Source organism: Mandrillus leucophaeus, unplaced genomic scaffold (assembly GCF_000951045.1).
Source record: "Mandrillus leucophaeus isolate KB7577 unplaced genomic scaffold, Mleu.le_1.0 Scaffold677, whole genome shotgun sequence".
NCBI lineage: Eukaryota > Metazoa > Chordata > Mammalia > Primates > Cercopithecidae > Mandrillus > Mandrillus leucophaeus.
The window spans coordinates 551,417-578,032 of record NW_012107330.1 but is presented as its reverse complement, the minus strand read 5'-3'; the positions used below and the strand labels follow the sequence as shown (position 1 = coordinate 578,032).

The following is a 26,616-nucleotide window of genomic DNA, read 5'->3' as shown; positions in this document are numbered from 1 at the left end:
TTCCCCCTTCCCCCTTCCCCTTTACCCCTTACGCCTTCTCCCTTCCCCGTTCCTTTTCCCTTTCCTTCCCTTCCCTTCCCTTCCCTTCTTTTTCTTTCTTTCTTTCTTTTTCTTCTTTCTTGTAACTTGCTAAGGAAAACATATGCTAAGATTTGATGCTATTGAAATGAAGAAAATATTTTCTCCAAAGCTGCTGGGAAATGAAATGACCACTTTTCTAAGTCATGTTTTATTCAGTTAACAAGGGCTTGTAATTTCCCATGTGTTGAAACAATAATTTTCATCCTTACCTTTCTAGTTCAGTAATAAAGGGAAGCAGGTTTGGGAGTGTGGCTTTCTGTCCTATTGCAATGTATGTATTTCTGCATAGATATGCTAGAGAGAAAACTAGTTTATAGCTAGTGAGACAATGTTTGAACTTATTTCAGTATAAATAAAAAATCACTTGTACTACTGTCAGTAATTGATTTTAAATGTCATTCAGGTTATCAAACCAGATGTTTTCAAATGATGATAAGTAGAAAACAATTTAATGTCAACTGATGTGGAAGTTGCTTATTTGCAGTAATTAAAGAGGAAAGGTCTGGCCCATGAAAATATTATATTACAAACAGTGGCATTGTCAATGTGGCTGTTAGTTTACTCAAGAGTGTGGTATGGTGAAAGTTACATGTTAAATATCGATTATTGAAAAATGGAGCATCTTTGAAAAGGAATTTTGCACTATAGAAAACATCTCAGGAACTCTAAGAGCAATTCTAAGAGCAATTTAAAGAAGGTTTTCCTATAATATAATATAATATAATAATATAATAAATATAATAATATAATAAATATAATAACCGTATTTATGTAACAGGGAATATATCAGGAAATGATTTATTCTGCTCACTCAAACATCTCATTTGGGGTAATAAAGTATAATTTTCTGGTGTTAGCTGCTATTAATACATAGGCCAGTTGAATTATATCCTAGGCAGAATAGTCCTACATGCAATTGAAAAATGTTGTCCAGGTAATTTTGGTATACTTTTAATATTTGAGTCATCAGTCATCCATTGTCTAAAGTAAAATAAATATATCACATAAAAACATATGTACTTCATTCATCTCATTAGATTATCAGCATTTACAGTCAGTATTTCTGAAAGTATTGTATTTTAGTTCAGAGGGAATATACTATAATTTATAAAATTGCTGACACAGTATCCAATTCTTTTCCACTGTGACACCTACTAGACCCAAATAAACCAAGGAAAAGTATAAATATTACTTTATTATACATCCTGTCTGAGCACAGCATCATGCTGCCTATAACAGAATGACCAAATTGGTTTTGTGACAGTCAGTTTTGTTTTGCTTTTTAAATAGCAAGTTTATTTTTATGTTTTGTAGATTTTGTCATAAATATAGCCTAATTAAAATAACACCTGTAAACTGTGACATATCTAGACTATGCAATATTATTTATTGAAAAAGAGATGAACTATCAAGGCATGAAAACACATGGGTGAAATGCATGTGCATATTACTAAGTGAAAAAAGTCAATCTGAAAAGTCTGCATACTGGATGATTCCAACTATATGGCATTCTGGGAAATGCAAAATTGTGGAGACAGTAAAAAATTTAGTGTTTGCTAGGGATTAGGATAGAAGAAGGGATAAACTGGTGGAACACACAGAATTTTGGGAGCAATGAAACTATTCCGTGTGATACTGTAATCACGAAGACAAGTCATTATATACTCATAAAAACTCATGGAATATACAACATCAAGAGTAAACCCTAGTGGAAATTATGGACTTTGGGTGACAATGGCATGTTGATAGAGGTTTATTGATTGTAACATGCGTACCACTCTGGTAGGGGATGTTGAGAGTGGAGAGGCTGTGCATGTGTGGCAACAGAGTTGTATGAGTACTCTCTCTAACTTCCACTCTATTTCACTGTGAACCCAAAAATGCTCTAAATACAGTCTATTTTTAAAACATAAAATAAAAATAAAACTCTTAAATTTTATCTTCTTAATCATCATACTTTCAGACTCACCACCTTAAGTATTTTACTGTTTGCCACTTACAAAAATGGAGATGCAATTGAAGAATGCTATGTGATTCCTCTATGATGTATCATAGTAAAGTCATGCTTGCATTTTTTTCTTTCTTATTGTAGTAGAAAAGATATGGATTTTAGAATCTATAAGATCTTAGTTCCAATTCTAGTTATACTAGCTGTATATCTTGAATAGATAATATCCTTTTAAGGTTACAGTGAACATTAAGAAATATTTTGAAGTAGTTTAAAATACTAATAAATATTAAGTATACTTTTAATACTTATATATATTTTCCCTTTCAAGCAATACTTGTTGTTCAATGTTCACAAAGCTTTTGTTAAAAGGGCAATGTTTTAAAAATATTTCTGTACAGCTGTAGTTTATCATTGTGTGAATCGTATTACAACACTAGAGTCTCCTAGCTCATAGTTAGGAGATAGTTAGTTCTTAACTGTGTAAAGAAGATAAATCTTTTCAAACAACACAGTCACAACTCACTCATCTTAAAAGGTATCTCATTATCCTAGAACAAACTTGGCATCATTGTATTACTGACTTCCAAGAGAAACAAATCCCATTTTGCCTGTATTGTCTTTCCTCTTACTGGCATTCTTTTATAAATGCTGTTGACACAGTAGCTTGCTTTCTCACAGTTCAGTTTTCCTAACTGTTTGATTCCATGGCAAATCCATAATCCTATTTTAAATATTCTCCAGGCCATGAAAATGAATGCTATTTGTATCAATTCGGCTGTTTAACTGCAGTGCAGAAAAAGCTTTTGTATCCAGAGATGCCAGCCTCTGGTTTAAGCATAAATTACTAGGGTACGCTGTTCTTTGTTCTTTTAAGTGTAACTCTCCTTGACATGAATCCCCATAGATGTCTTAGGTAATAACTGATATTCCAAGAAAAAAAAATTGTGAAAAACAGTTAAAGAAAAGACAATTTACATTTTTAATCTGATATATCAGATCATGTTTCCAAAATGAAATCTCTCTTAACTCTGGTAATCAATTAATTCATGCATATTTCTATCAATTTGGAAATGAGTCTTTTGCAAAACTGGAGTCATGCTTCATGTACTAGCTCCCTGAAAGGTATTGTGCAGAGAGATTCAATCACAAAGTGGATTGTAATCAGACAGATCTCGGTTCAGATTGTGACTCTTTCCTACCTAAACTTTCAGTTTTAAGCTTGAATTTGGCAGAGCTTATTTTATGAATTATAAATAATATTCACTTCTTGAGGTTGATGTAAATATTAAATTATATAATATATGTAAAGTGTTATGCAGAATCTGGTATGTAGTGAAAGCTGAATTCAAATTGTTATTATATGCAGGGCTATCTTAAGTGTGACACACTAGCTGTATTTTTCTAAACTATGTAAATTACTTCATCTAAGTCAACTACTATATTTTCTATGATGTGCTCTTAAAACCGAAAAGATTAATCATTTATTGGAAAGCTAATGGACTTATAATATGCAGTCCTAATTGAACCATGACCTACAACAGAGTATTCCATACCAATGTAATGTTTCTTGGCCTTGTTGCACTGAATGGAACATAAGCTCCTTGGGGACAGAGATTACATTTATCTTGGTCTTTGCATTTTGCAAGTTACCTCATTTATGAGCTTGCACATAATTAGTATCCAATAGTTACATAATTAGTATTCAATAGTCATTTATAAACCAACAAACAACATATAAAAGTAAATACAAATTATCAACTGACACTCTTATTTATCTTATTTTAAAAAATTTTTATTATGATAATTTAAAAAAATAATACTTATTGTAGTGCCTGTATCAAAGATATTGCTTAACAGAAATTTGTTAAATAAGTGAATGTAGCTAATTTTCATTTACAGAGCATGAATATCAGAATTTGGATAACTTCTGTACTTTCCTTGTGTTCAAATTTTGGCAGGACTAAAATATGTCTGTTTTTTCTTTCTTCCAATAATATCTCATGCCATGTTTATATAATTAATACAGTAGATTATTATCCATAAATTCCATATATACAAATTCAGCTACATGCTAAAGTTAACTTGTGCCCCCCCAAATCTACTCTTAGGTCTTTCACTGTCATTCATAGACATATGCAGGATGGCAGAACAATTGAATTGCTTGTTGTCTACTTTCCCAGCTAAGGTTGAACAAGGTGACACTGTGCCTTCCTGTTTCAGCTCTTTTACTGTAAACAATTATCATTTTGAGGGTCTACTTAGTGACATGGTTTTCACATTGTTGTGCTTTCTGTTGGGCATGTTCCTGTTTAAAATCACTCCCCACCACTCACTCCTGCCCCCAAGCATAGTGATAAAGAGTTATCCTCTTTTCCTTAGTGCAAGAATGCTGTGGTGTGCCTTATGGAGCAAATACATGTGTTAGATAAGCCTCATTCAAGCATGAGTTATAGTGTTGTTGGCCGTGAGTTCAATGTTAATGAAATAAGGTGTCTTTAAAATAAGGTGTTTAAAATAAGGTGTCTTTAAACAGAAACACATATGAAATAGGTTATATATTAAAGGGTTCATGAAAATGTTGTGACCAGAGGCTCACAGGAACCTGATCCTGTATTTCTCCTAGGACCAATGATTCAGTAATTGCTAATTCAGTGTTTATGGTGAGAGTACAAGTAAAAACAACTGCAAATAACGAAAATTATCTATACCACTTGTAGTAGTCAACTCTTAGTAATCAACTTCTTCTTAGGGTTCACAGTATAATATAGAGATGATGGGTCCCAGATGGGGTTACATGATCTTTTGATGTTTTCTGATCCTCCTAATACTTTTCTTGATGGAATTGAATGATTGGATATCTTAAGGCCAGCTTCCAGAAATAAGCTTTGATCAAATTTTGATATGGTATATCTGAATTCTATCCACCACCGCTGCCTTTTCCATAACTATTCACACTCTAACCAGCAGTGGAACATCATTTGCAGAGATGGGATGAATCGGTAATGTTGGGCTGTGAAATGTGCTTGTCCCCAGAGGTCCCATCAGATGCTCAGTTTGGCTTTCACTATGCAGCAGCCAATCACTACAGGAAAAACTGTTACTCTTCCTAATCTTAAGTAACTTTGATTTTACCCTCTCATCATGAAATAAGACCTACTTAGTTATATAGAGGGGAGTTTAAGATAAAGGAAAATAAGGAATGTTAAAAAAGAGTAGAAATGCTATCCAAGGAAAGAGAGAGAAAGAGATGCAGGTTAACACAGGGTGAATTTAGACCAGAGTGCCTTAATAGAGATGTTCAGTAAATCTAAATCTAATTTTCATTGAAAATCCTCCCCTCCCTTTAAAATATCTCCAACACTATGTTAAGAAAGAGAGAGAGAGAGAGATAGAAACTTCTTCTTCCAACCTTGTTCAAGATTTTGCCCTCCCCCATACTCTTTATTCTGTTGTGGGCATGGAACGTGATTTTTCTTATTGAAAGTTAAAAAACAACAAATATTTGAAATCTGCTGGGAACACACACACATGCATAAAAAGATAGTGAATTTGGGGGAAAGAGTTCTAAACTCAGAGTAAAGGGCTAGGTTCTAATTATCTGAAGATGGCAAATTGCTGGCTTTGTAGGATGGATGAATAGCTAGATGATTGATTGATAGATGATAGATAGATAGATAGATAGATAGATAGATAATGGATGAGGCCCAAACCTATAATATGCTACTTCATTTTGCTGTGGGTTTGCAGACAAGTCTAGTTTAACTTCTTTATTGCAGTCTTCCCCTCAACACACTGCAAGAGACAATATTATTATCAGGCTAAGAGCTACAGAACAGAAGGTGGATTTATATAGCCCCTTCTCCAGTCACACCATTTGGAAGACATCTAAGTCCTTTGGATTTACAATTAGAGAATGAGCAGAAACCTCTATAACAAATAGTACAGAAAGAGACCAAGATTCAATAATTATACCCAGTTAGGTCTCAGTGACTGTTTTACCTAAAATGATAATGGCTAGCAACTTTTTCTCTCAAGATAGATGTGTGCCTAAAAGCCAGGTACAGTGTGGTAGGTGATTCAAAGATAGGATGAATACTCTCTTTCCCCCCAGGACATCATGATATATTTATCTTCTTTGAAGACCAAGCACTCGCTTCGCAGTTTGCTTTGGCAGCAGAGCTTTCTGAGAGAGAGAGAGAGAAAGTGTTGACAGAGTGGTCACATTTCTCATCTTTTTGTCAGCTCTGTTAGTAAATTCAAGATTTAAATTTGCAGTAAAGTATAGAACTTTATAGAACACAATGTAAATGTCAAAATAGACACCAGGAAAAATTATTTTTGCTTCTACAGCCCTATCACAAAGGCAATCTCAGATTTAATAGTTATTCCAAAAGGAATGGGAGCATAAAGCTTCATTGTAAAACACAATACTCTAACAAATGGTGGAAGGCTTGCAATTTCATTGCAAAGAGAGAACATAGTACTTCTTTGCCAAATATGTGGCCAATCATATTTAATTGAAGCTATTATTCCAGTGAGAAGAAATAACAATCTGACTTCTAGGGAGTTTTAATTGACAATATTGTAATATTTGTGCAATGTATATCCACTACAAGAATAAAAGAAGCTTTTACAATTGCATACTGAAAAATGAAAGTATCAATAAAAGTTCTGTAAATCCTGGAAATAATAATATCACAATATAGCTAGCTAAAGAGCAATTTTCTTCACTAGATTCACATAGCTTAGAGAAAAAATAATTTTCACAGAAATATACTCATCATCTCTTTCCCTAACCCATCTTTTGCAATTTTCCTCATTTCCTCTGTATTCCACTATTTCATCATCTCATTATTAAGAAGCAAAACATAGAGGCATTTTTGCATTTTGCACTACAGTCTTTTGTTTGAAATTTAATGGGTCATGAGTTCTGCAGTCCTTGGGAAGATAGTGTTTTTTTTTTTTTTTTTTTTAAAGGGATTTTTAGCTATTATATACTTGAAGCCATCTGCTTAATATGTCATTTTCTACCATTACTATAAAGGTGTGGAAAGTGTTATCTCACTTTGACTTCACCAACAAACACTTCAACATGCATTAGTTTTTTCCCATAAGAACCATCACTCAAGAAATATCAGTTGAATGCATATAAACATGGCACTGTGCTAGGTAATGTGGAGGATACAAAGGTAATAGACACCTGTATCTGACAACATTCTAGTAGGAAAAGGAGACTTACACAAAATGTTTATATAGTTTCACTACAGAGTGAGATGTGTCCTAAAAGTCATGCAGGAAAGAAACTGTGAGATGAATTTCAATAGAAGAAATCAATATGAGCTCCATACAGGGGTTTTATTATAAGGGAGTAGAATTTTCACCTCAGTTAAGGTAGAATGTCCTTAGAGGAAAAGCAAAGAAAGTTCAGGACATACCGGGAGAATCCATCTAATTTGAAGTATAGACTGTATGAAGGGAGGCAGTAGGTGACAAGTTTAGAAAAACATGTAGAAGCCAAAATAACAAAATTATTTAACATCAGATAAGGCAGTTTGAATTTTATTTTATAGGCAATAGGGCATCACTGAAAATTTTGAACAAGAAGGTAATATAATCACAATTATACTCAGGATAGAGTGGATTAAATAAGGAATGGAATTGATATTAGAAATAAAAATTAGGCATAAGGCACAGAGAGGGTAATCACCTCCTGAGCTAGAATAATTTATATTTTCATTTCTGCTTAACACCAAGTCTTGGATTTCCTGGATTTTACTAAGAATATATATATATATTCACATTAAGATAAAACTATGATCAATAATGTTTCTTTTTTAATTTCAGATTTTTCATTATTCATATACTGCTTCATATGTGATTTACAACATACACACTAGGTAAGTTCTTTGATTTTCTGGTTTTCATGAGCAATTGTGTTACTAAGTTGTTGGTGTAGATTTCAGTTTGTTCATGTAAAAATGTTCACATTTTTTCAAGGGAAGTTTGGGAGTTAAATCCTCCGGAAGTAGAGGACTCCGTCTTGCAGTACGCGGCCTGGGGTGTCCAAGGGCAGCAGCTGGTAAGCGCAGGCATTGGTATGCACTGAACGCTACCAATCATGGTCTTACGGAAGATGTTTACTGAAACTTAGGAAAGGACTTAGGAAAACATAAAGTTTTGTAGGGCAAGTTTTCCTATGGTTTTTTCCAAAGTCCTTTATATCTTTTATCTAATATTCCAACTTAAGAATACATTACATGATACTAGTATTATTTTATCAGTTAATAAAGACAAAAGTTTGTTAAGTAATATATGATTAAACTGCTGGTTTGTAGTGAAACCTAGAAGAGATCCAAGGTTACTAGGACCTTGTACTGAGTAATTTCCCTTACATAATATTGTCAGTTTTCATGAAAAATTCAAAATAAAGATTATTTTTTCTTAAAGCATTGTTCAGGGTAAAAATTTAGATGGAATTATTTAATATTCTCTTGAGAGGATTTTTACTTTTATTTTTATTTTGAAATAATTACAAACTCAAAAAGATAATTATTGATGTATAAAGCAGTTTGAGCAATTTTATATATGTGTGTGTGTGTCTCTGTGTGTGTGTGTGTGTGTGTGTGTGTGTGTGTATATATATATATTTTTTTTTTTTTGGCAAATACACATATGTAGTTTTAGGCAAAGTCTTGCTCTGTCATCCAGGCTAGAGTGAGATCTCGGTTCACTGTAACCTCTGCCTCCCAGGTTCAAGCAATTCTTGTGCCTCAGCCTCCCGAGTACCTGGGATTACAGGCACATGCTACCGCACCTGGCTAAGTTTTGTATTTTTAGTAGAGGCAGGGTTTCACCATGTTGGCCAGGCTCATTTCAAACTCCTGACCTCAAGCGATCCACCCACCTAGGCCTCCCAAAGTGATGGGATTACAGATATGAGTCAGTGAGCCCGGCCTGCAATATTATATTCTTGTACATATCTCATGGTGACCATGTAAAGCCTTTCTCAAGGGAATACTGCTCAGGGAGTAGTATTGCTTACTATCACGTGCATGCTCAGATGTATTGAGCATCACCAAACTGATTTCTAGGTTATTTGTTAAGTGTGTTTACACCTACCAGCAACAATGAGAGAGTTCCCTTTGTTCCATATCCTTGCCAACTCCTATTTTCTCAGACTTGTAAGTAACTACCCAAATGATTATACAAAATGGTATTTCATTATAGTTTTATTAACATTTAGTATTTCCTTGAATTCTAATAAGCTAGAGCAACTTTTTGTATCGTTACTGGCAATTTGTATTTTCTCATATGTGAAATATTTATTCATATATTTGTCCATTCACATTTTTTTTTCTTTTTTTAATTGAAAGGAACCCCTTATATGTTCTGGATATTAATACATTATTGGGTCTATCTTCATCCAGTTTTTGGATTTACTTCTCACTCTCTTAATGGATTCATTTCCACAAACAGATTTTTTTAATAAATGTAATCTGATTTATCAAATACATGATTTCTACTTTTTGTTATTTATGAAATCTTTATAATGGAATAATACTTCTCTAGAATTTTTCAAGTGGGCCTTCCATGTATAGGTTCTTGATCCATCCATCTGAAATTGCTTTTTTTGGTAGGTATTAAATCTCTGTCCATTTTTTAATTTTTTAATTTTTAATTTTTTTTGAAACGGAGTCTGGCTCTGTCGCCCAGGCTGGAGTGCAGTGGCGCCATCTTGGTTCACTGCAAGCTCCGCCTCCCGGGTTCACGCTATTCTCCTGCCTCAGCCTCCCGAGTAGCTGGGACTACAGGCGCCCACCACCACGCCCGGCTAATTTTTTTTTTGTATTTTTAGTAGAGGTGGGGTTTCACCGTGTTAGCCAAGATGGTCTCGATCCGCTGACCTTGTGATCCGCTCGCCTTGGCCTCCCAAAGTGCTGGGATTACAGGTGTGAGCCACCGCACCCGGCCATCTCTGTCCGTTTTTGTATATGTTTTATATGGCCCACAATTGTCCTGAAACCTTTTATTGACCACTTCATTCTGTAACTACTCCTCTGCAGTGTTACAGTGTTATGCTCCACATATGCATGAGTCTTCTTCTGGCTCTTTTTTTCCAGGTGGTTTGTCTATTAATGTGCTAAGACAACAGTGCCTTAATTAAAGTAAGCTTTACGCTCTGACAAGGCAGTTTCTTATGCTGACTTTGACTCTTCTTGACTTTTTAGCCTTTCATATTAATGTCACAATTGTCTTTCATGTTACATGCCCATTTTCAGAATTTTGAATACACTATTTTGAATCTATATGTCTATTTTGGGAAATTAACATCTTAGTGATACTGAATCTTCGTATCTACAAACATTTAATATATGTATTTAGCTATTTAAGACTCTTAATATCTGAGTCAAATTTTACAATTTCTATCTAAAAATTTGCAATTTATCATTTTGGTCACTCTTTTAAGTGCTTGTATTTCTTATTTAAAAAATGTTTGCTACTGGCAAATAGAAAAGTGCTCAAAGTATTTATTTATTTATTTTATAAATTTATTTATTTTATATATATATCAACATTGCTACACACAATTATAAATTCCAAATAATTCTGTGTAGACTATTATGCTTTCTGTTAATAATGACATTTTTCTTTTCCATTTCAATTTTTATAATTTTTATGTCATTAAAATCCTTCTGCACTAGTTAACCTATGAATGTAACTAGGTATTGTAGGGTTTTTTGTTTTGCTGGGATACTAAAAAATTGATTATATTATGGTTACTGGATTAAGTTTTACAATTTTTTTTTTTTAGTTAGTTTTAGTTAGTGACTGCAATTGATGAGACATGCTTAATGGCTTAGGATTTTTTCGAAATGCTTTTTATGTGATAGATAATTTTGTATATTTTCTATGTGACAGGTACAATGTTCTATATGTGCCTACTGGATCAATCTTAATAATTATGTTTCTAAGAGTTGTATGTTCTTACTAATGACAGTGGATATGTGATTGTTTTTCTTTAGTTGTCTGTCAATTTTGCATTATATAATTTGAACTATGTTGTAAAGAGTGAGGAATTTATAAAAGGATAAATACATCTTTCTATTGAATTCAAATTTTTTATACCTTAATCAATATATTTACCTTATTTACCTTTAATAATCCTAATTGGCCAATCCTCATTCTAACCTTTAACTAGCTTTTTAATGTAGTTTAGAATCCTCTAGGTTTTTTTAAAATTTTGAATTGCTGTTTTAACAACAGCTGGTTGGGCTGAGTTAAGTTTTTAATTTCCTGCAAGCCTCAATTTCCTCATCTATAAATAGAAATATGTACACTACCATATCATTGTGATAATTATTTTGAAAAATGTGACTATTTTTCATAATAAGGTGCACATTACTATTATTTATATCCTATTTTAGAAATCTGAATGCATATTTCTTAAGCTTATTAGTGAAATAGGGTAATTATAATAGATATTTCTTGTCACGAGAAGGCTATAGAATAATACACTCTTGCTAAATAAGGTTTCCTTTCATCGGAAAATAATCTGGACCCTCAAATATTCAAAGAAATCCTACCAGCAACCCTGCATTCACTATCCTTTCCACAATAAATTGTCGAATAATTGAGTAAATCATGATGATGAAAATAGGTTCGTGATTTAAAATGCAAAATGTATGCAATTGTCCAGATACCATAGATTATGGACATTATATTTGCTTTTATCTTGTAGATATTTAGATAAATTAGCAAACAATGCATTTAATCTACCGTCATAGAACTCTCTGTAAATCCATCCCACTATGATATTTCTGAAAAGTGGCAGCCAAATTTGCATAGAATATGGTAAATATGAATGTGCCAGGTTTGGTTTAGATAAGGCATGTAATCAATGAAACATTCATGGACAGTGGTGAGTGGACACCAATAAGTGGCAGGCGCTCTCATCCTTCCTGTTTCACTCTGATGTTGTGAACAATAGAGTTGGTCCATTGGGCCAGAGCAACTTTGGAACAAACAGAATTCCAGAACACAGAAATCCAAGACAACTTCACCTTTTGTACAAAATACTGTCCAGTATTTTAGAAAAAGTGGACAGTATTTTGGAAAATGTTTTACACTTTGGTTGGTTTTAAATGACCCTCTTATTCTTCATACTTGAGGGAAACCAACACATATGACAAAATAATAGCACTTTGATACACTCAAGGAAATAGTATTAATTGTATGCATTTTCTTTATTTGTTATTGATTCCTTATTTTTAATATATTTAAGAAAATTATGAAAATACTAAAAATGTTTAAAAATTATAGCTTCCCTGTTTGAAGCCATATTGCACGTGATTATGTCCTGGTTCTACTGCTGTTGATCTTGAGAACATTATTTAATCTTGATATGCCTTACTATTTTCACCTTTAAAATGGTAGTGCTTTATCAATAGCGCTATTCTAATGTTTAATGTATGAATACAGCTCTAAAGCACTTTGAATAGTATCTGGCCTAAAACAAGTGTTTTGTAGGTGTTCACTTTTACTATTATTAAAAAATCTGTTTTCATATGAATTTAAACACCTCAGGGAATTTTAGGGTAACTAGTTTTGTGGAGAGTTAATCTTAAGTTTTCTGTAATGTCATTTTTCAAACTCCTTTGGGGAATTCTTAGAGAAATTTCATATTTATCAAGTTTATCTTTTGAGTGCATGCAAACATAAATTTAAAAAAGTAAAGGACATACTTCTACAAATGACCAATGCTTCGTTTCATATGAGTATGGCATGCTTTGTCAATATTTGAAGCCATTAGCAAACTCAGCAATATGATTTTATTAGAGATGAGTCATTACAATACTTTAATTAGTTTTGCATTAAATAAATTATAGAACCTTGTAGTGTTTACTAACTAAAGATAATTAATTATCCTTCATTTTCAGCTTCTAATCTTATTTGCTGTAAAAGAAATTCCTGGTTTTATAGAAGAGAGGCAAGGGATTGATATAATTTGCTGATGAAGAGAATCTAAGTTAGAACTCAGAATATTGAGGAGAAGTTTCAGTAGCACTAAGTGTGAGTAAAGGCAATTTAGATGTGTCAAAATTTGTGGAAAAATGAACCTGAAGCAATAAAGAGTGTATGATTTGGAGAAGGTGGTGAGTAGACCACTTTAGCTGTAATAAATGTTTTATTGAAAAGAAATGGTTTGGGAAGAGGAATCTGGGAATTACGATGGAAGGAGAAGCACCAGGAATCTGTTTTTCCATCCAGATAACAATTGCAACAGTAGACAGGTAACTATTGAGAACTCTAGTCTATTGAAAGTATGTAAATTTTGTCAGAAGGCTTGAATGAAAGTTTGTGGTTAATTTAAGTTGACTTGAACACTTAGCTCAGAGGCAGCTACCTATCTTTGACCCCCAGCCCCATGGCAGGTGTTCCTGGAGCATGCATGCATCTTGCAGGAACCAGGATGGACAATAAGGGCCCTGTGATGCAAGTAAGTGAGAGTTAGTGTTCTTATTGTTTATTGCCCCTTCTCATTATGAAATTGAAGATATGCTATAAGAAAGGCAGCTATTGTTTCACATCCTTACACCCTTGTAACAAGCTCCTTTCCCTCCAGCTGAAGTGAATTCTAAGATGGTTAAAAGGCCAGTGCCTTTTCCTACTCTTCATTTTCCTCTTTTTAGAGGGATGTCAGCCATTAAAGATTAAGATATTCAAAGGCAACTGAATATTTGGGACAAATTAGCAAGTCACCGTACATGCACAGGGAAAGATGCAGGCTTACAAAAGTCCTGAGAAGACTTGTTTCCACCTAAGGCTGATCCTCAGCATAAAGACAACAATTATAAAAGAACCAACATAACAAAAGAAAAGCAAAAACATAAAATAGCAAACCATGGGAAATGGGAATGTATTAGTCCATTTTCATGCGGCTAATAAAGACAAGCCTGAGACTGGGTAATTTATAGAGGAAACAGGTTTAATGGACTCACAGTTCCACATAGCTGGGAAAGCCTCAAAATCATGGTAGGAGGCAAAGGAAGAGCAAAATCACGTCTTACATGGCAGTGGGCAGGAAGGCATGTGCAACTCCCCTTTATAAACCATCAGATCTCATGAGACTTATTGACTATCATGAGAACAGCTTGAGAAAAACCTGCCCCCATGATTCAATTACCTCCCACCAGGTCCCTACCATGACATGTGGGAATTACTAAAATTTAAGGTGCAATTTCAGTAGGGACACAGAGCTAAATTCTATCAGGGGAGATTCTGATCTTCCGAGATACCAAAATTATTACATTAAGATGTCTGATTTTCAACAATAAAAAAATTACAAAGGATACAAAGCAATAAGGAAGTATGGCCAATTCAAAGGGATAAAAGACCCAACATCAAGAAGTAATGGAAATCACGGAAAATATGAAAACATGATGTATGAACAAAATGGAAGTGCCAATGGCGGGGGGGGGGAGGAGAGAGAGAGAGAGAGAGAGAACCTAAAAGACTCCAAATAAAAAATGCCAGAGCAAAAGGTTACAATAATTGAAATAACGGTTTTACTAGAGAGTCAAGATATACTTGAGCAGGCAGAAGAAAGAAGCCATGAAACTGAAGATAAGACAAGTGAAATGATTATTAGAAACATAAAAAATAAAAGACTGAAGAAAAATAAACAGAACCTAAGGGACCTGTGGAGTACCATCAAATGGGGCAACATATGGATTGTGGGAATGTTAGAAGTAGAAGACGGAGATAAAGGAGTAGAAAAAATATTCTAAAAAATTAACAGCCCTAAATTTGATGAAAGTCATTGGTATAAATAACCAAGAGCTCAAAAAGACATCCAAATAGCATGAACTCAGAGACCCAAACCAAGACAAGTTATAATCAAACTGTTGAAAGACAAAGACAAAGAGAATTTTGAAAGCAACCTGAGAGAGGCTGCTTGTCACATACAACATATCCTTATCAGCAGATTTCTCATCAGAAACATAAGAAGCCACAAAGCAGTGGTCTGATGTGTTCAAAATTCTAAAAGAAAAACAAAACAAATCAAAACCTGTTAACCAAAAATTTCGTATCTGGCAAAACTGTCTTTCAAAAGCAAGGGAGAAATTAAGACATTCTCAAATAAAGAAAAATTGACAAGAGTTACCACTAGACCTGCCTTGCAAGAATGACTAGTGGGAGTCCAGTAGGTTGAAATGCAAGTACAATAGGTAGTAACCTGAAGTCTTATAAAGAAATAAAGATGCCAGTAAATGTAAATACATGGGCAATTATAGAAATATATGTTATTGTGACAATGATTTGTAACTGCACTTTTTGTTTTTTACTTAATTTAAAATGCTAACACATTTAAAAATTTTAGTCTAAAAGCTCATATTATTTTAACTTTAATTTGTATTTCACATTTTGTTTTAGACATAATTTAAGAGACTAATGCCTTAAATGTCTATTATTAATACCTTTGGATGTACAGTATACAAATACGTAATTCTGTGACTTCAATAACTGAGGAAGATGAGGATGAAACTCTACATGAGCAGCGTTTTTGAATGTTATTAAAGTTAAGCTTGTATAAATTCAAACTAGCACTATAACTTTAGGATGTTACATGTAACTGCCATGGAAACAACAAAGAAAATAATAAATATACACAAAAGGAAGGAAATGAGAATGGAATTAAAACATTCTACTACAAAAAATTAACTAAACTCAAATAAGATAGTAATGTGGAAAATGAGGGTCACAAAAGATAAGGGATATAGAAAAGAAATAGAAAAATCACAAAAGCAAGTTATTCCTTATTGGTAATTACTTTAAATATAAATTGATTAAATTCTCCAGTTAAAAGATCGAAACTGAGAAGATAAATTTTAAAATATAACATGATTCAACTACATACTCTCTATAAGAAACTCACTTTAGATTACAAAGACACAAATAAGCTGAAAATAAAAGAATGGAAAAAGATATTTCAAGCCAACAGTAAGCAAAATAAAATAGGGCTTGCTATACTAACATAAAAATAGACATTAAATCATAAGCAGTTTTGAGAGACAAATAAATCAATACAGTAAGAAGATATAACAATCCAAACATTTATATACCTAATCAAAATATATATAAAACTAAAAATGAATATAATTGAAGGGGATATATATATATGTATGTATGTGTATATATATATATATATTTCTACCATAATAGTTGATTTCAGCACCATATTCTCAATAATGGCTGGAAAAAACAGACAGAAGATAATCAAGAAAATCGAGGATTTAAAAAACATAATAAACCAACTAGACTTAACAGATGTATACAGAACACTCAACACAGCAACAGCATACACGTTCTTTCAAGGGCATATGAGAAATTCTTCAGGATGGAGCATACATTTTGCCACCTATTAAGTCTCAATAACTTTTAAAAAATTATCACACAAAAGATCTTCTCTGACCACAATGAGATAAAGTTAGAAATCAGTAACAAAAGGAAAACTGAAAAATTTATACATTTGTGGAAATTAGAAAACATACTTTCAAACAATGAATGAGTTAAATAAAACATTACAGGAAAATTAGAAAATACTTAGAGATGAAGTAACATGAAAGCACAACATATCAAAATGTATGAGATGTAGCATAAACAGTGTAAGTGGGAAGTAGCTATATATACTTACTACTGTGGAATTAATGGTGTTCCCACAAAATTTATATGTTGAAGCCCCAACCTCCGATGAGACTTTGTTGGTTTGTTGGAGATAAATGTTTTAGGAGGTAATTACGGTTGTGCAAGATCATGAGTGATGCTTTAATCCAACATGACTGGTGGGTTAATAAGCAGAGGAAGATCTCTCTCTCATTTTTTCTCTTGCTCTTGCTGTCACTCTCACTCTCACTCTTGCTCTTCATCTCTCTGTACATACTCAAAGGAAAAGTCATGTGAGGGCCAAGCTGCCATCTGCAAGCCAATCAGAGGGCTCTCACCAAAAACTGAAACATGTTGAAACCCTAATCTTGGATTATTTCGCCTCCAGCACTGTAAATAAATATATTTCTGTTACAGGCTGCACTGTCTTTGCTATTTTGTTATGGAAGCCTGAGAGGATTAAGACACTTACATTAGAAAGCAAAAACGATCTCAAATCAACAACGTAATTTTACAACTGAAGGTATTTGAATTAGAAAAAAAAACTAAACCTAAAGATAGTAGATATAAACAAAGTAAGGAATTGAAAAACAGAGAAAATCACTAAAATCAAAAGTTGATTCTTCAGAAAAATCAACGAAATTGACAAGCCTTTAGTTAGCTTGGCTAAAAGAAAAAAAAAAAAGAGAGAAGACTCAGATTCCTAAAATCAGATTAAAAGTGGGGATATTATGACCGTTTCTACAGAAATGAAAAGGATTATAACAGTACTATGAACAATTGTACACCAGTTTATACTGGATAACCTAGATGAAATGAAGATAGTCCCAAAAATGCAAAACTTCATAATAGAATCATGAAGAAATAGAAAATATGAATTTTCTATTTCTGAATAGGCTTAAACTTAATATGGATATTAAATCAGTAATCAAAAACCCCCTGGCCAAAAATGTTCTGGAACTGATGGCTTCATAGGTGAATTCTACTAAACATTTTTAAGAAAACCTAATACCAAGGCCGATGCAGGTGGATCACCTGAGGTCAGGAGTTTGAGGCCAGCCTGGTCAACATGGTGAAACACTGTCTCTACTAAAAATACAAAGATTAGCTGGGTGTGTTGTTGGACGCCCTGTAATTCTAGCTACTCAGGAGGCTGAGGCAAGAGAATCGCTTGAAGCTGGGAGGCAGAGGTTGCAGTGAGTCGAGATTGTGCCACTGCAGTCCTGCCTGGGTGACAGAGTGAGACTTTATCTAATAAAGAAAAACAAACAAATCAATATTTCTCAAACTTTTCCAAAAAGTCAAAGAGGAGAGAACACTTCTTAACCCATTATATGCCAGCATTTTGTAGCAAATCTATGCATGCTACAAAAAACTTATAGATCAATTTTTCTTATGAACATTTGTGTAAATATTCTCAACAAAATATTAATACAACAAATTCAACTGTGTAAAAGATTATAAAACATAGCTAACTAGGATTCATTATTGAAATGTAAGGATCGTTCAGTATGTAAAAACCTGACCAATGTAATTGTATTTGTCCATTCTCACATCACTATAAAGAAATATCTGAGGATGGGTAATTTATAAAGAAAAGAGGTTTAGTTGGCTCACAGTTCTGCAGGTTGTACAGAAAACATGGCTGGGAAGGCCTCAGGAAACTTTTGCTCACGGCAGAAAGGAAAGCTGGAACAGGCATCTTCATGTGTCTAGAGCAGGAGGAAGGGGGTGGGAGTTAGCACACACTTTTAAACAAACAGATCTTGTGAGAACTCACTCATCCTGAGAATAGCACAAAAGTGATGGTACTAACCATTCATGAGAAACCCACTGCCATGATTTAATCACCTCCCAGCAGGCCCCTCCTCCAACTTTGGGGAATACATTTAACATGAGATTTGAGTGAGGACATAGATTCAAATCATGTCAGTAATATACTACATTAATGAAATTAAAGAAAGAATCACATAATCATCCCAACTGATACTGAATAAGCATTTGAAAAAATTTAACACCCTTATATGATTAAAGAAAAAAAAAAAAAAACACTCAACAAACTAGAAATAGGAGAAAAGTACCTCAACAGAATAAACGTCATCTTATATGCAAAATGAACAGTGATCATTATACTTCATGGTCAAAGACTGAAAGTATTTTCTTTGAGATAAGAAACAAGGCAAGGATCCTTGGTTTTGACACTTGTATTCACAACAGTACTGGAAGTCCTAGCAAAAGCAATTAAGCAAACAAAAAAACAAAATGAATTCAAATAGAAAAAATAAAATTATTTCTATTTACAGATTATATAATTTTATTTCTTTAAAAGCCTAGGGTCCACATACACACTCAGTCTGTTAGAACTAATAAACACATTCAGCAAAGTACTAGCATAAAAAGTCAACACAGATAAATCATATAAATTTGTAAGTCTGTATGATAACTTTGGGCAATCTGAAAGGAATTAAGAAAATAATATTATTTACAATAGCACGGAGAAGGATACAATACTAAGAAATTAGTCAAATTGATGAAAGGTTCATACAATGAAAACTATAAAATATGTCTGAAAAAAATTAAATGACACATAATAAGTGTAAAGACATACCATGTTTATTAATTGGAAGATGTAATCTTGTTAGACGTCAATATGCCCAACACAATCTACAGATTCAATTCAATCCCTACCAAATCCAAATAATGTCTTTTGTGCAAATATAGAAAAGCCTATCCTAAAATTCATATGAAATTTCATAGGACTTCGAGTATCCAAAACATTCCTAAAAAAAAAGAAAGTTGGAGTAGTCACACTACTGATTTCAAAACTTACTACAATGTATAGAATTCAAAATAGTGTGACATAAATGATCTGTGCTAGTACAAAGACAGTGATATAGAGCAATGGAAAAGAAGAGAAAGTCCAAAACTAAACTTTCACATTTATGATCAAATGAAGGTGCCAAATCATTGAATCAGGAAAAGACTATCTTTTTTAAACAACAGATGCTAGAAAAACTGGATATCTACATACATAAAAAATAAACTCTTACCTAATACCACACTCAAAACTTAACTAAGGTTGGATCAAATATCTCGCATAAGATCTAAAACTATAAAACTTAGAAGAAAATATAAGGCAGAAGTTTGAAGATATTGGAAGGAATAAATGAACTGAATCGTTTTGCAATGCTTTCTTGGATATGACACAAAAGACACAGGATATTAAAAAAGGACAAATTCGATTTTATCAAAATTTAAAACTTTTGTGCATCAATAACACTATCAATGGAGTAAAAAGGCAACCTGTGGAATGGGAGAAAATATTTGCAAATCACTTATCTAAGAAGAGGTTAATATAGAGGAATTTTATATTACAGAAATAAAGTATACAGGAGTTCTAATATAGAGGGATTCTAAAACTTAATAAAAAGAAAGCAACCTGATTCAAAATAGGCAATGAACTTAGATATCAAAGAAAATATGTAAATGGCCAATAAGTTCATCAAAATACCAATTCCTATGGAAAGAAGTTTGATCTTAATATGAAGTTGAGCCTTAGGAATTTACCATTTTCAGTAGGTAAACACAATTGAATGTAGATGCTTTAATATCATTCCATCGCAGTAAGTAGCAAAATTTAAGTTAAAGTGAGCTACTGTTTCATATCTATATGATCATCAAAAGTTTAAGTCTGATAATACCATTTACTAGTGAGAATACCATTTACTAGTACACAATAGGGACATGCATATCCTGCCAAAGGATGACTAGTGACACAATGACCTTGAAGAACAAGGTCAATTTCCTTGTTCTTCAAGGTCAAGTTTGCAGAACTTAGTCGAGTTAAAGAAATCCATCTCTAACCCTCATAAAGTGCTGGTGGGCATGTAAAATGGTACAGCCTCTTTGGAAAACAGTCTGGTATCTCCTCAAACAATTAAACATAAAGTTATATGATCCAGCAATTCCATTCCTAGGTATATGCCTAAAAGTCCACACAAACTTTGTACACAAATGTCCACAGCAGAATTATTCATAGTAACCAAAAGGTGAGGAAGAAGACAGATGCCTACCAACAGATGACTGGATAAACAAAATATAGTATATTCAAACAATGAAATTATTATTCATACAATGAAATTATTCAGCCATAAGAAGAAATGAAGCACTGATACATGCTACAGCTTGGGTGAACCTTAAAAACATGCTAAGTGAAAGGAACCCGTCTTCTTTCAGAAGTCGTATATGATTTCATTTATGTGAAAGTCCAGAATGAGGAAGTCTGCAGGACAGAAAGGAGATTAGTGGTTACTTACAGTTGGAAGGATTGAGGGATCAGGGAGTGATAGTTAAAGTATACAGGACTTCTTTTTGAGATAATGCAAATTTTATAAAATTAACCATGATAATAACTGTGCACAACTGAGAATACAATACAAACTATAAATCTGTAATTTTTAATGGGTGACTTGGTTGATATGCGAAGAATAGGTGTTTTTTTAAAGAAAGAACTGGTAAGTCTTACAACAGGAAGAATATTTTAGGCATTCAGTTGAAAAGGTACGTGATGAAGAAGGTGGTCATTTTTCTTTTTAAACATAACATAGCCTTATAAAGGTCAAAATTACTCATTGTAGAACATTTTGAAATTGATGTAATTAATAAAAATGGAAAGTATACTTATCTGTAATTATATCACAAAGAATGGAAGAATTTTGAAAATCAGGTGAAGAAATTTCAGCTTTAAAAGGAAAAACATGTTACTGATTAGAGTGAATCTAGAATCAAGAAGTTCAAGTCCAGATTCTTTTCCATTCTTTTTCTTTATTCTATTTTTCTTTTCTTTTTTTTTTTTTTTTTTCGCTTTGTGATTTAGGGAGAGCTGAAGGCTGTACGCTTAAATTTACTCACATTAAAAATGAAAGATGATCATAACTAGTTCCAGTTTTAAGTTTTAACTGAGGTATGTCAAGTGTATCAGTTAAAATTCTCCAGAAAAACAGAACCAATAGGATATATATCTCCGTATGTGTGTGTGTGTGTGTGTGTGTGTGTGTATGGAGACGGAGAAGGATTTTAAAGAATTAACTCATGCAACTGTGAGGGCTGACAAGTTTGAAGTCTATGGAGCAGGCCAGCAGGCTGGACAAGTATTAATGAGATGATGTTTCAGTCTTGAGTCCTAAATCTGTCAGGCAGGTTGGCAGTTGGGAAAGCTAGAAACAATTTTTTGAAGCAGAATTCATTTTTGGGGGGAAACCTCATCATGTATCCTTAAGGCCTTCAGCTGATTGGCTAAGGACCATCCATATTATTGAGAATACTCTTCTACTTAAAGTAAATTGATTGTAAATGTTAATCACATGAACTCAATACCTCCACAGCAACATCTGGACTAGTGTTTTACCAAACAACTGGCCACTATAGCCTAACCAAGTTAACACATAAAATTAACCATCACAGTGGCTATGACACTGAACACAGTAAGCACTCAATAAATGATATCTATTGTTTTTTTCCCACCTGTTCTTTCCTGCAAATAAGTCACTTAATTAGAATCTCATCATCTTTCACCTAGTTATTTTAGTAGCTTATTTTCTAAAATTCGTTCTCACATCTCCAGTCATTCTAATTCAGCCACCATCCACAGAGATATATGTTAAAATTGAACATACTTAACAGATTCCCACAAGGTTATGTAATGTCTTTGAAGTGACACTCGATGTCATTGATGTAACTAATGTGACAACTGGTTCATCATCTGAGCTCCTGCCACTCTAGCACAGAGCACATATTTTTCTCTACCTGAACCAAACTCTTTGTAATTTCTGGATGAACGACACCTGACTCCTCTGTGTCTCTGAATCATTCCCCATTATGACCTAGTCATTTAAAAAAAAAAAGAAAAAATTCCTTCAAAAGTCTTTGTTGAATACTTTCTCTTGTCTTCTCTGATAATTGCTTCCTAATCCTTACTCCATGCTAAGTGAATAGTTTGCTTTTTGGAACTCTGGCATTCCTGTCTCTCAAATAATTTTTAATACTGTGTATTTACATTGTTATCTTCTACCACTGACTTAAGGGAACAGCTAGATTACAGGATCAGCTAAACATTTTTTCTCTCTCATTTATTTTTATCCTCCTCCACTTCTTCCTCCTCCTTTTTCATAAAATTTACTGTAGCTCAAGGCAAAATGTAAGTTTAATAAATTTCTGGTTGCATTGAGAAATTAATGAAAGACTTACTGTTATTTCTGCATAAAATAGGAAACCAAAGAAGGTTTTGAGGCTGGTATAATATGGAAAAAAGTCATGTGTGAGAAGACAGATCTTGTAGAGGAGGCCATGCTATACCGTAAGCTATTGAATCTGAAAGCAGGGAGCTAGTAGAGGCCATTATTATAATCTGGAACTGCAATGATAATCAACCATTTATCAATATAAGAAGCTTTTATACTGAGATCTATAATTTGATTGCTATTCAAAGATAAAAATTATCTTATAAACCTAGTTAATGTAAATGAAATGAGGCAAATATTAAAGAAGTGTATTTCTAAATGTTTCTTTTTCTTTTTACAAACATGTCCTCTTTGAGACTCCTTCTCTGAAATTGCTAATGTTTGTTTTATTTTTTATATTGTTGAAAAATGTAATGTTTAGGTAATTCTTCAAATACAAACAAAAATTATCAAAATCTCTGTGTCACCTATGTTTTTGCTATTACTAGGAATTTATCTTAAACTTTTTTTAAAACCTCAAATTATGAGCAATGGTTTAGTGTCTTTGGGAGACTTTAAATTTGTGATACAATGTCTTACTTTATTACTAATAACAATTGTGAACTATTTTATCAATTTTTCCCAGGTAGTATTTAAGGTAGCACTTTTCAAACTTATCTTTGAAATCTCACATATCCTACTAAAAGTCAATTAGATTTTGCCTCATAGTCCATTAAATATCTATGCTTTTTAATACAAAAGTAATTATTTTAAATTTCCTTAGGATATGTTTGAGAAATGTATGATAAACATACACAAATATATTTGTATGTCTGTATGCACACACATACACATTCACACACATTACTGCTGGTACCAAGCACATTCTGGGCTGAAAGTCTTGGCCTTAGAGTCCTATCGTACCAGAGCTTTAATGGAAGTAGATAAGGAAACAAGGCCAGCAATTAACAAATTCTATTTCAAGTTAGTTGTTTAACTGTAGTTTGTATGATGCTCATTTCTAGTTGGAGGGTGATGCAGAAAACCACTAGGGAGTGAAGCCAAACAATTTACACTATTAATATCAAGTGTTTGACATGATGAGTGTTTCCAATATAAATAAATTTGGACCACTTTTTTTTGTTGTTTACCTCATTCATCTTCATTAGTGGAGATAATCGAAATCAGGTTACCTTTTCATTTTATTTGAACAAAATTGAATGTTCCTGTTTTTAGTTGCAGCGTGTAAACACAATCTCCCTTACCACATTCTAGTATTGCCCCATACCTAAGGTATAATGGGTCTCAAATCAAATTTGAGATCAGGAAAATCAGTACCAAGCAGCTCATATCATTTATTTACTCAATATTTAGGCCAGAAATACTAATAAACTACAAGGGAATAAGTCTGTTTTGGTTTAATGGGAAAAAAATAATAACAGAAAACAAAACCTCACCTTTAAATTATCTTAACTATTTTGACTTATAAATTTGTAATGTATTTAGGTATATATTTACATGAATATATTACATATGTAAATGTGACAGGAAATACAGTGTCACATAAATAAAATGCCTTAACATTGTGCAGATATGTGGAACAAATATGCAATTATGGTATATAATTGAAAGGAAAATTAATTTGCATTGCTGTGGAAAAATCACCTACACATCAGGTGAGCAATCCCACAAACCTCCTTTAATTCATAGGCAATATTTTAGTCATTTAGAAATACTAAGGTATTTGTAATGACTTTATCTTTTTTCTCACTTTCCAAAGTAAATCACAATTTCTGTGGCACATCTTGTTTCATCCTGCTCATAACGTAATATTAAATATTAAATTGTGGAGTAAGAACCATCAAAATCCTGGGATTGTAGATTTTCTAACTGTTCGCCTGGGTCATTCATCATCTAATATACACAATGTATACTTTAGACAGTTCCTGCTAAGGAAACTATTTGAATGAAAGAGCAATGTAGATGACAATCAGTGAAAGTTCCTGAATATTAGACTCTTTCTGTTTCATTGCAACTAAGTTCTTACACTATATCTATTATTCTTACATTTGATCAGACAGGGTTAACTTAGAGTGATATGCAAAGTTTCATTTGATCAGCAGTCTAAACAAACATTTAAGAAAAATGATAAGATTATAATAGTGTCTACCACAAGATGTGAACCATCTTACATAACCCCTGAGGTTAAGAGATCCCAATTAGGCCGAGTTCAGTACTTTAGTGATTTACTGTGTTTTCTTAAATGGCATGCAGAGAACTCCCCAAAGGGAACTGTGGTCTGCATTAACGTCGAGACTTTTCATGTCAGAAATAACTTCAGACATCTTTTAAGGTGGTGTGGTAGAGGAGCTCTCCACTTGCTCTCCTCCTTAAGAACAACCAAAGAAATGAAAATGAGAAAAGTCAGTACAACTTTTATGATACCATTAATCAGCTACAGCCTAATCCATAATCTCTAAGGAACATAGATTTAAAACACAAATATCCAGAGCCGGAAAAGGATTGAAAGCAAATATACACTTTAATAGACTTTGAGAAACATAGAGAAATAGACAAACTGACAATTTTAGCTGGTAATTTCAGCATTTATCTTATAGTACAACATGAAAAATGTAGATAGGAAATCAGTAGGGTATAAAAGGTTTGACTAACACCATCAACAAAATTGACATAACTGACTTTAATAGAACACTATACGTGACAATTACAGAATACTTGACATGTTTAAGTGCACACACTAGGCCATAAAACAAGTATCAATAAATATAAAAGAAGTGAATTCATACAAAATTATATTTTATGACCATAAATTAATTAAATAAGAAACAAATTTTACAGACACACACACTCCTCTCTCTCTCTCTCTCTCTCTCTCTCGTGCACGCGTGCCATATTTTTTATTGGAATAAGAATATATGTAATGAGTAATATAGTATTATATTATCTATCACTAAATATATAATACTATATTACTATTTTATCTAGTGATAGATAAAATCTACATTTGGAATTATCTTAATGTATCTCAAGACATACATTAAGAAAATTCATTGCAACATTATTTGTAATTTAAAAAACAAAATAGAAGACTGAACACAACTAAATTATTATTATGGGAGTAGTAAAATAAACTATGGTACATAAAATACTAAAATAGTGACTTCTTAAGAAGCCATTAAAATTAATGATTTTTCTATATGTGCAGGAAAGCAGTGCTATCCAGTGATAAAAGAAAGGTCCATATTATTACTTAGTATGTTCTTATTATTACAAGAGGTAAAACATTCCCCCAAAACAAAAATGTCTATATATTATTTAAATATTTCCAGAATTATGAATAGCAAAGAAACCTAATATACAAAATTGATTACTTTTAACATAGCATATGAAAAGTAAAGCACATCAGGAACTTCCAAAGTAAAGAAAAAGGTGGCAAATTATTATACATATGAATATAGATATAGATGCAGATACAGATATATAGATGCAGATATAGATATAGATGCAGATGACACGTGTGTTACATGTGTCAAACATAATCAGGGACAAAATAGGGAAAGCAATATTTTAAACTAAAAATAATTATTGTTTTATAGCAGTAGGATAATAGGTAATACGGTCTTTAACATTAATGTTATTGTTTTACATATTGTTTTAAGTGTTACAGGAGGAACTAGAATT

At 32.8% G+C, this 26,616-nt stretch overlaps 1 protein-coding gene across 1 annotated transcript in view; it reads left to right on the top strand.

The window, feature by feature from the left end:
- Positions 1 to 26,616, top strand: part of DPP10 (dipeptidyl-peptidase 10 (non-functional)) — a gene marked incomplete at its 5' end in the record, with an annotated part of 598,060 nt that overhangs the window by 407,153 nt on the left and 164,291 nt on the right. The window contains 2 exons of the mRNA XM_012002083.1: positions 7,877 to 7,929; positions 8,030 to 8,111. Coding sequence (XP_011857473.1) covers positions 7,877 to 7,929; positions 8,030 to 8,111 — 135 coding nt within the window. The remainder of the gene's footprint in view (positions 1 to 7,876; positions 7,930 to 8,029; positions 8,112 to 26,616) is intronic.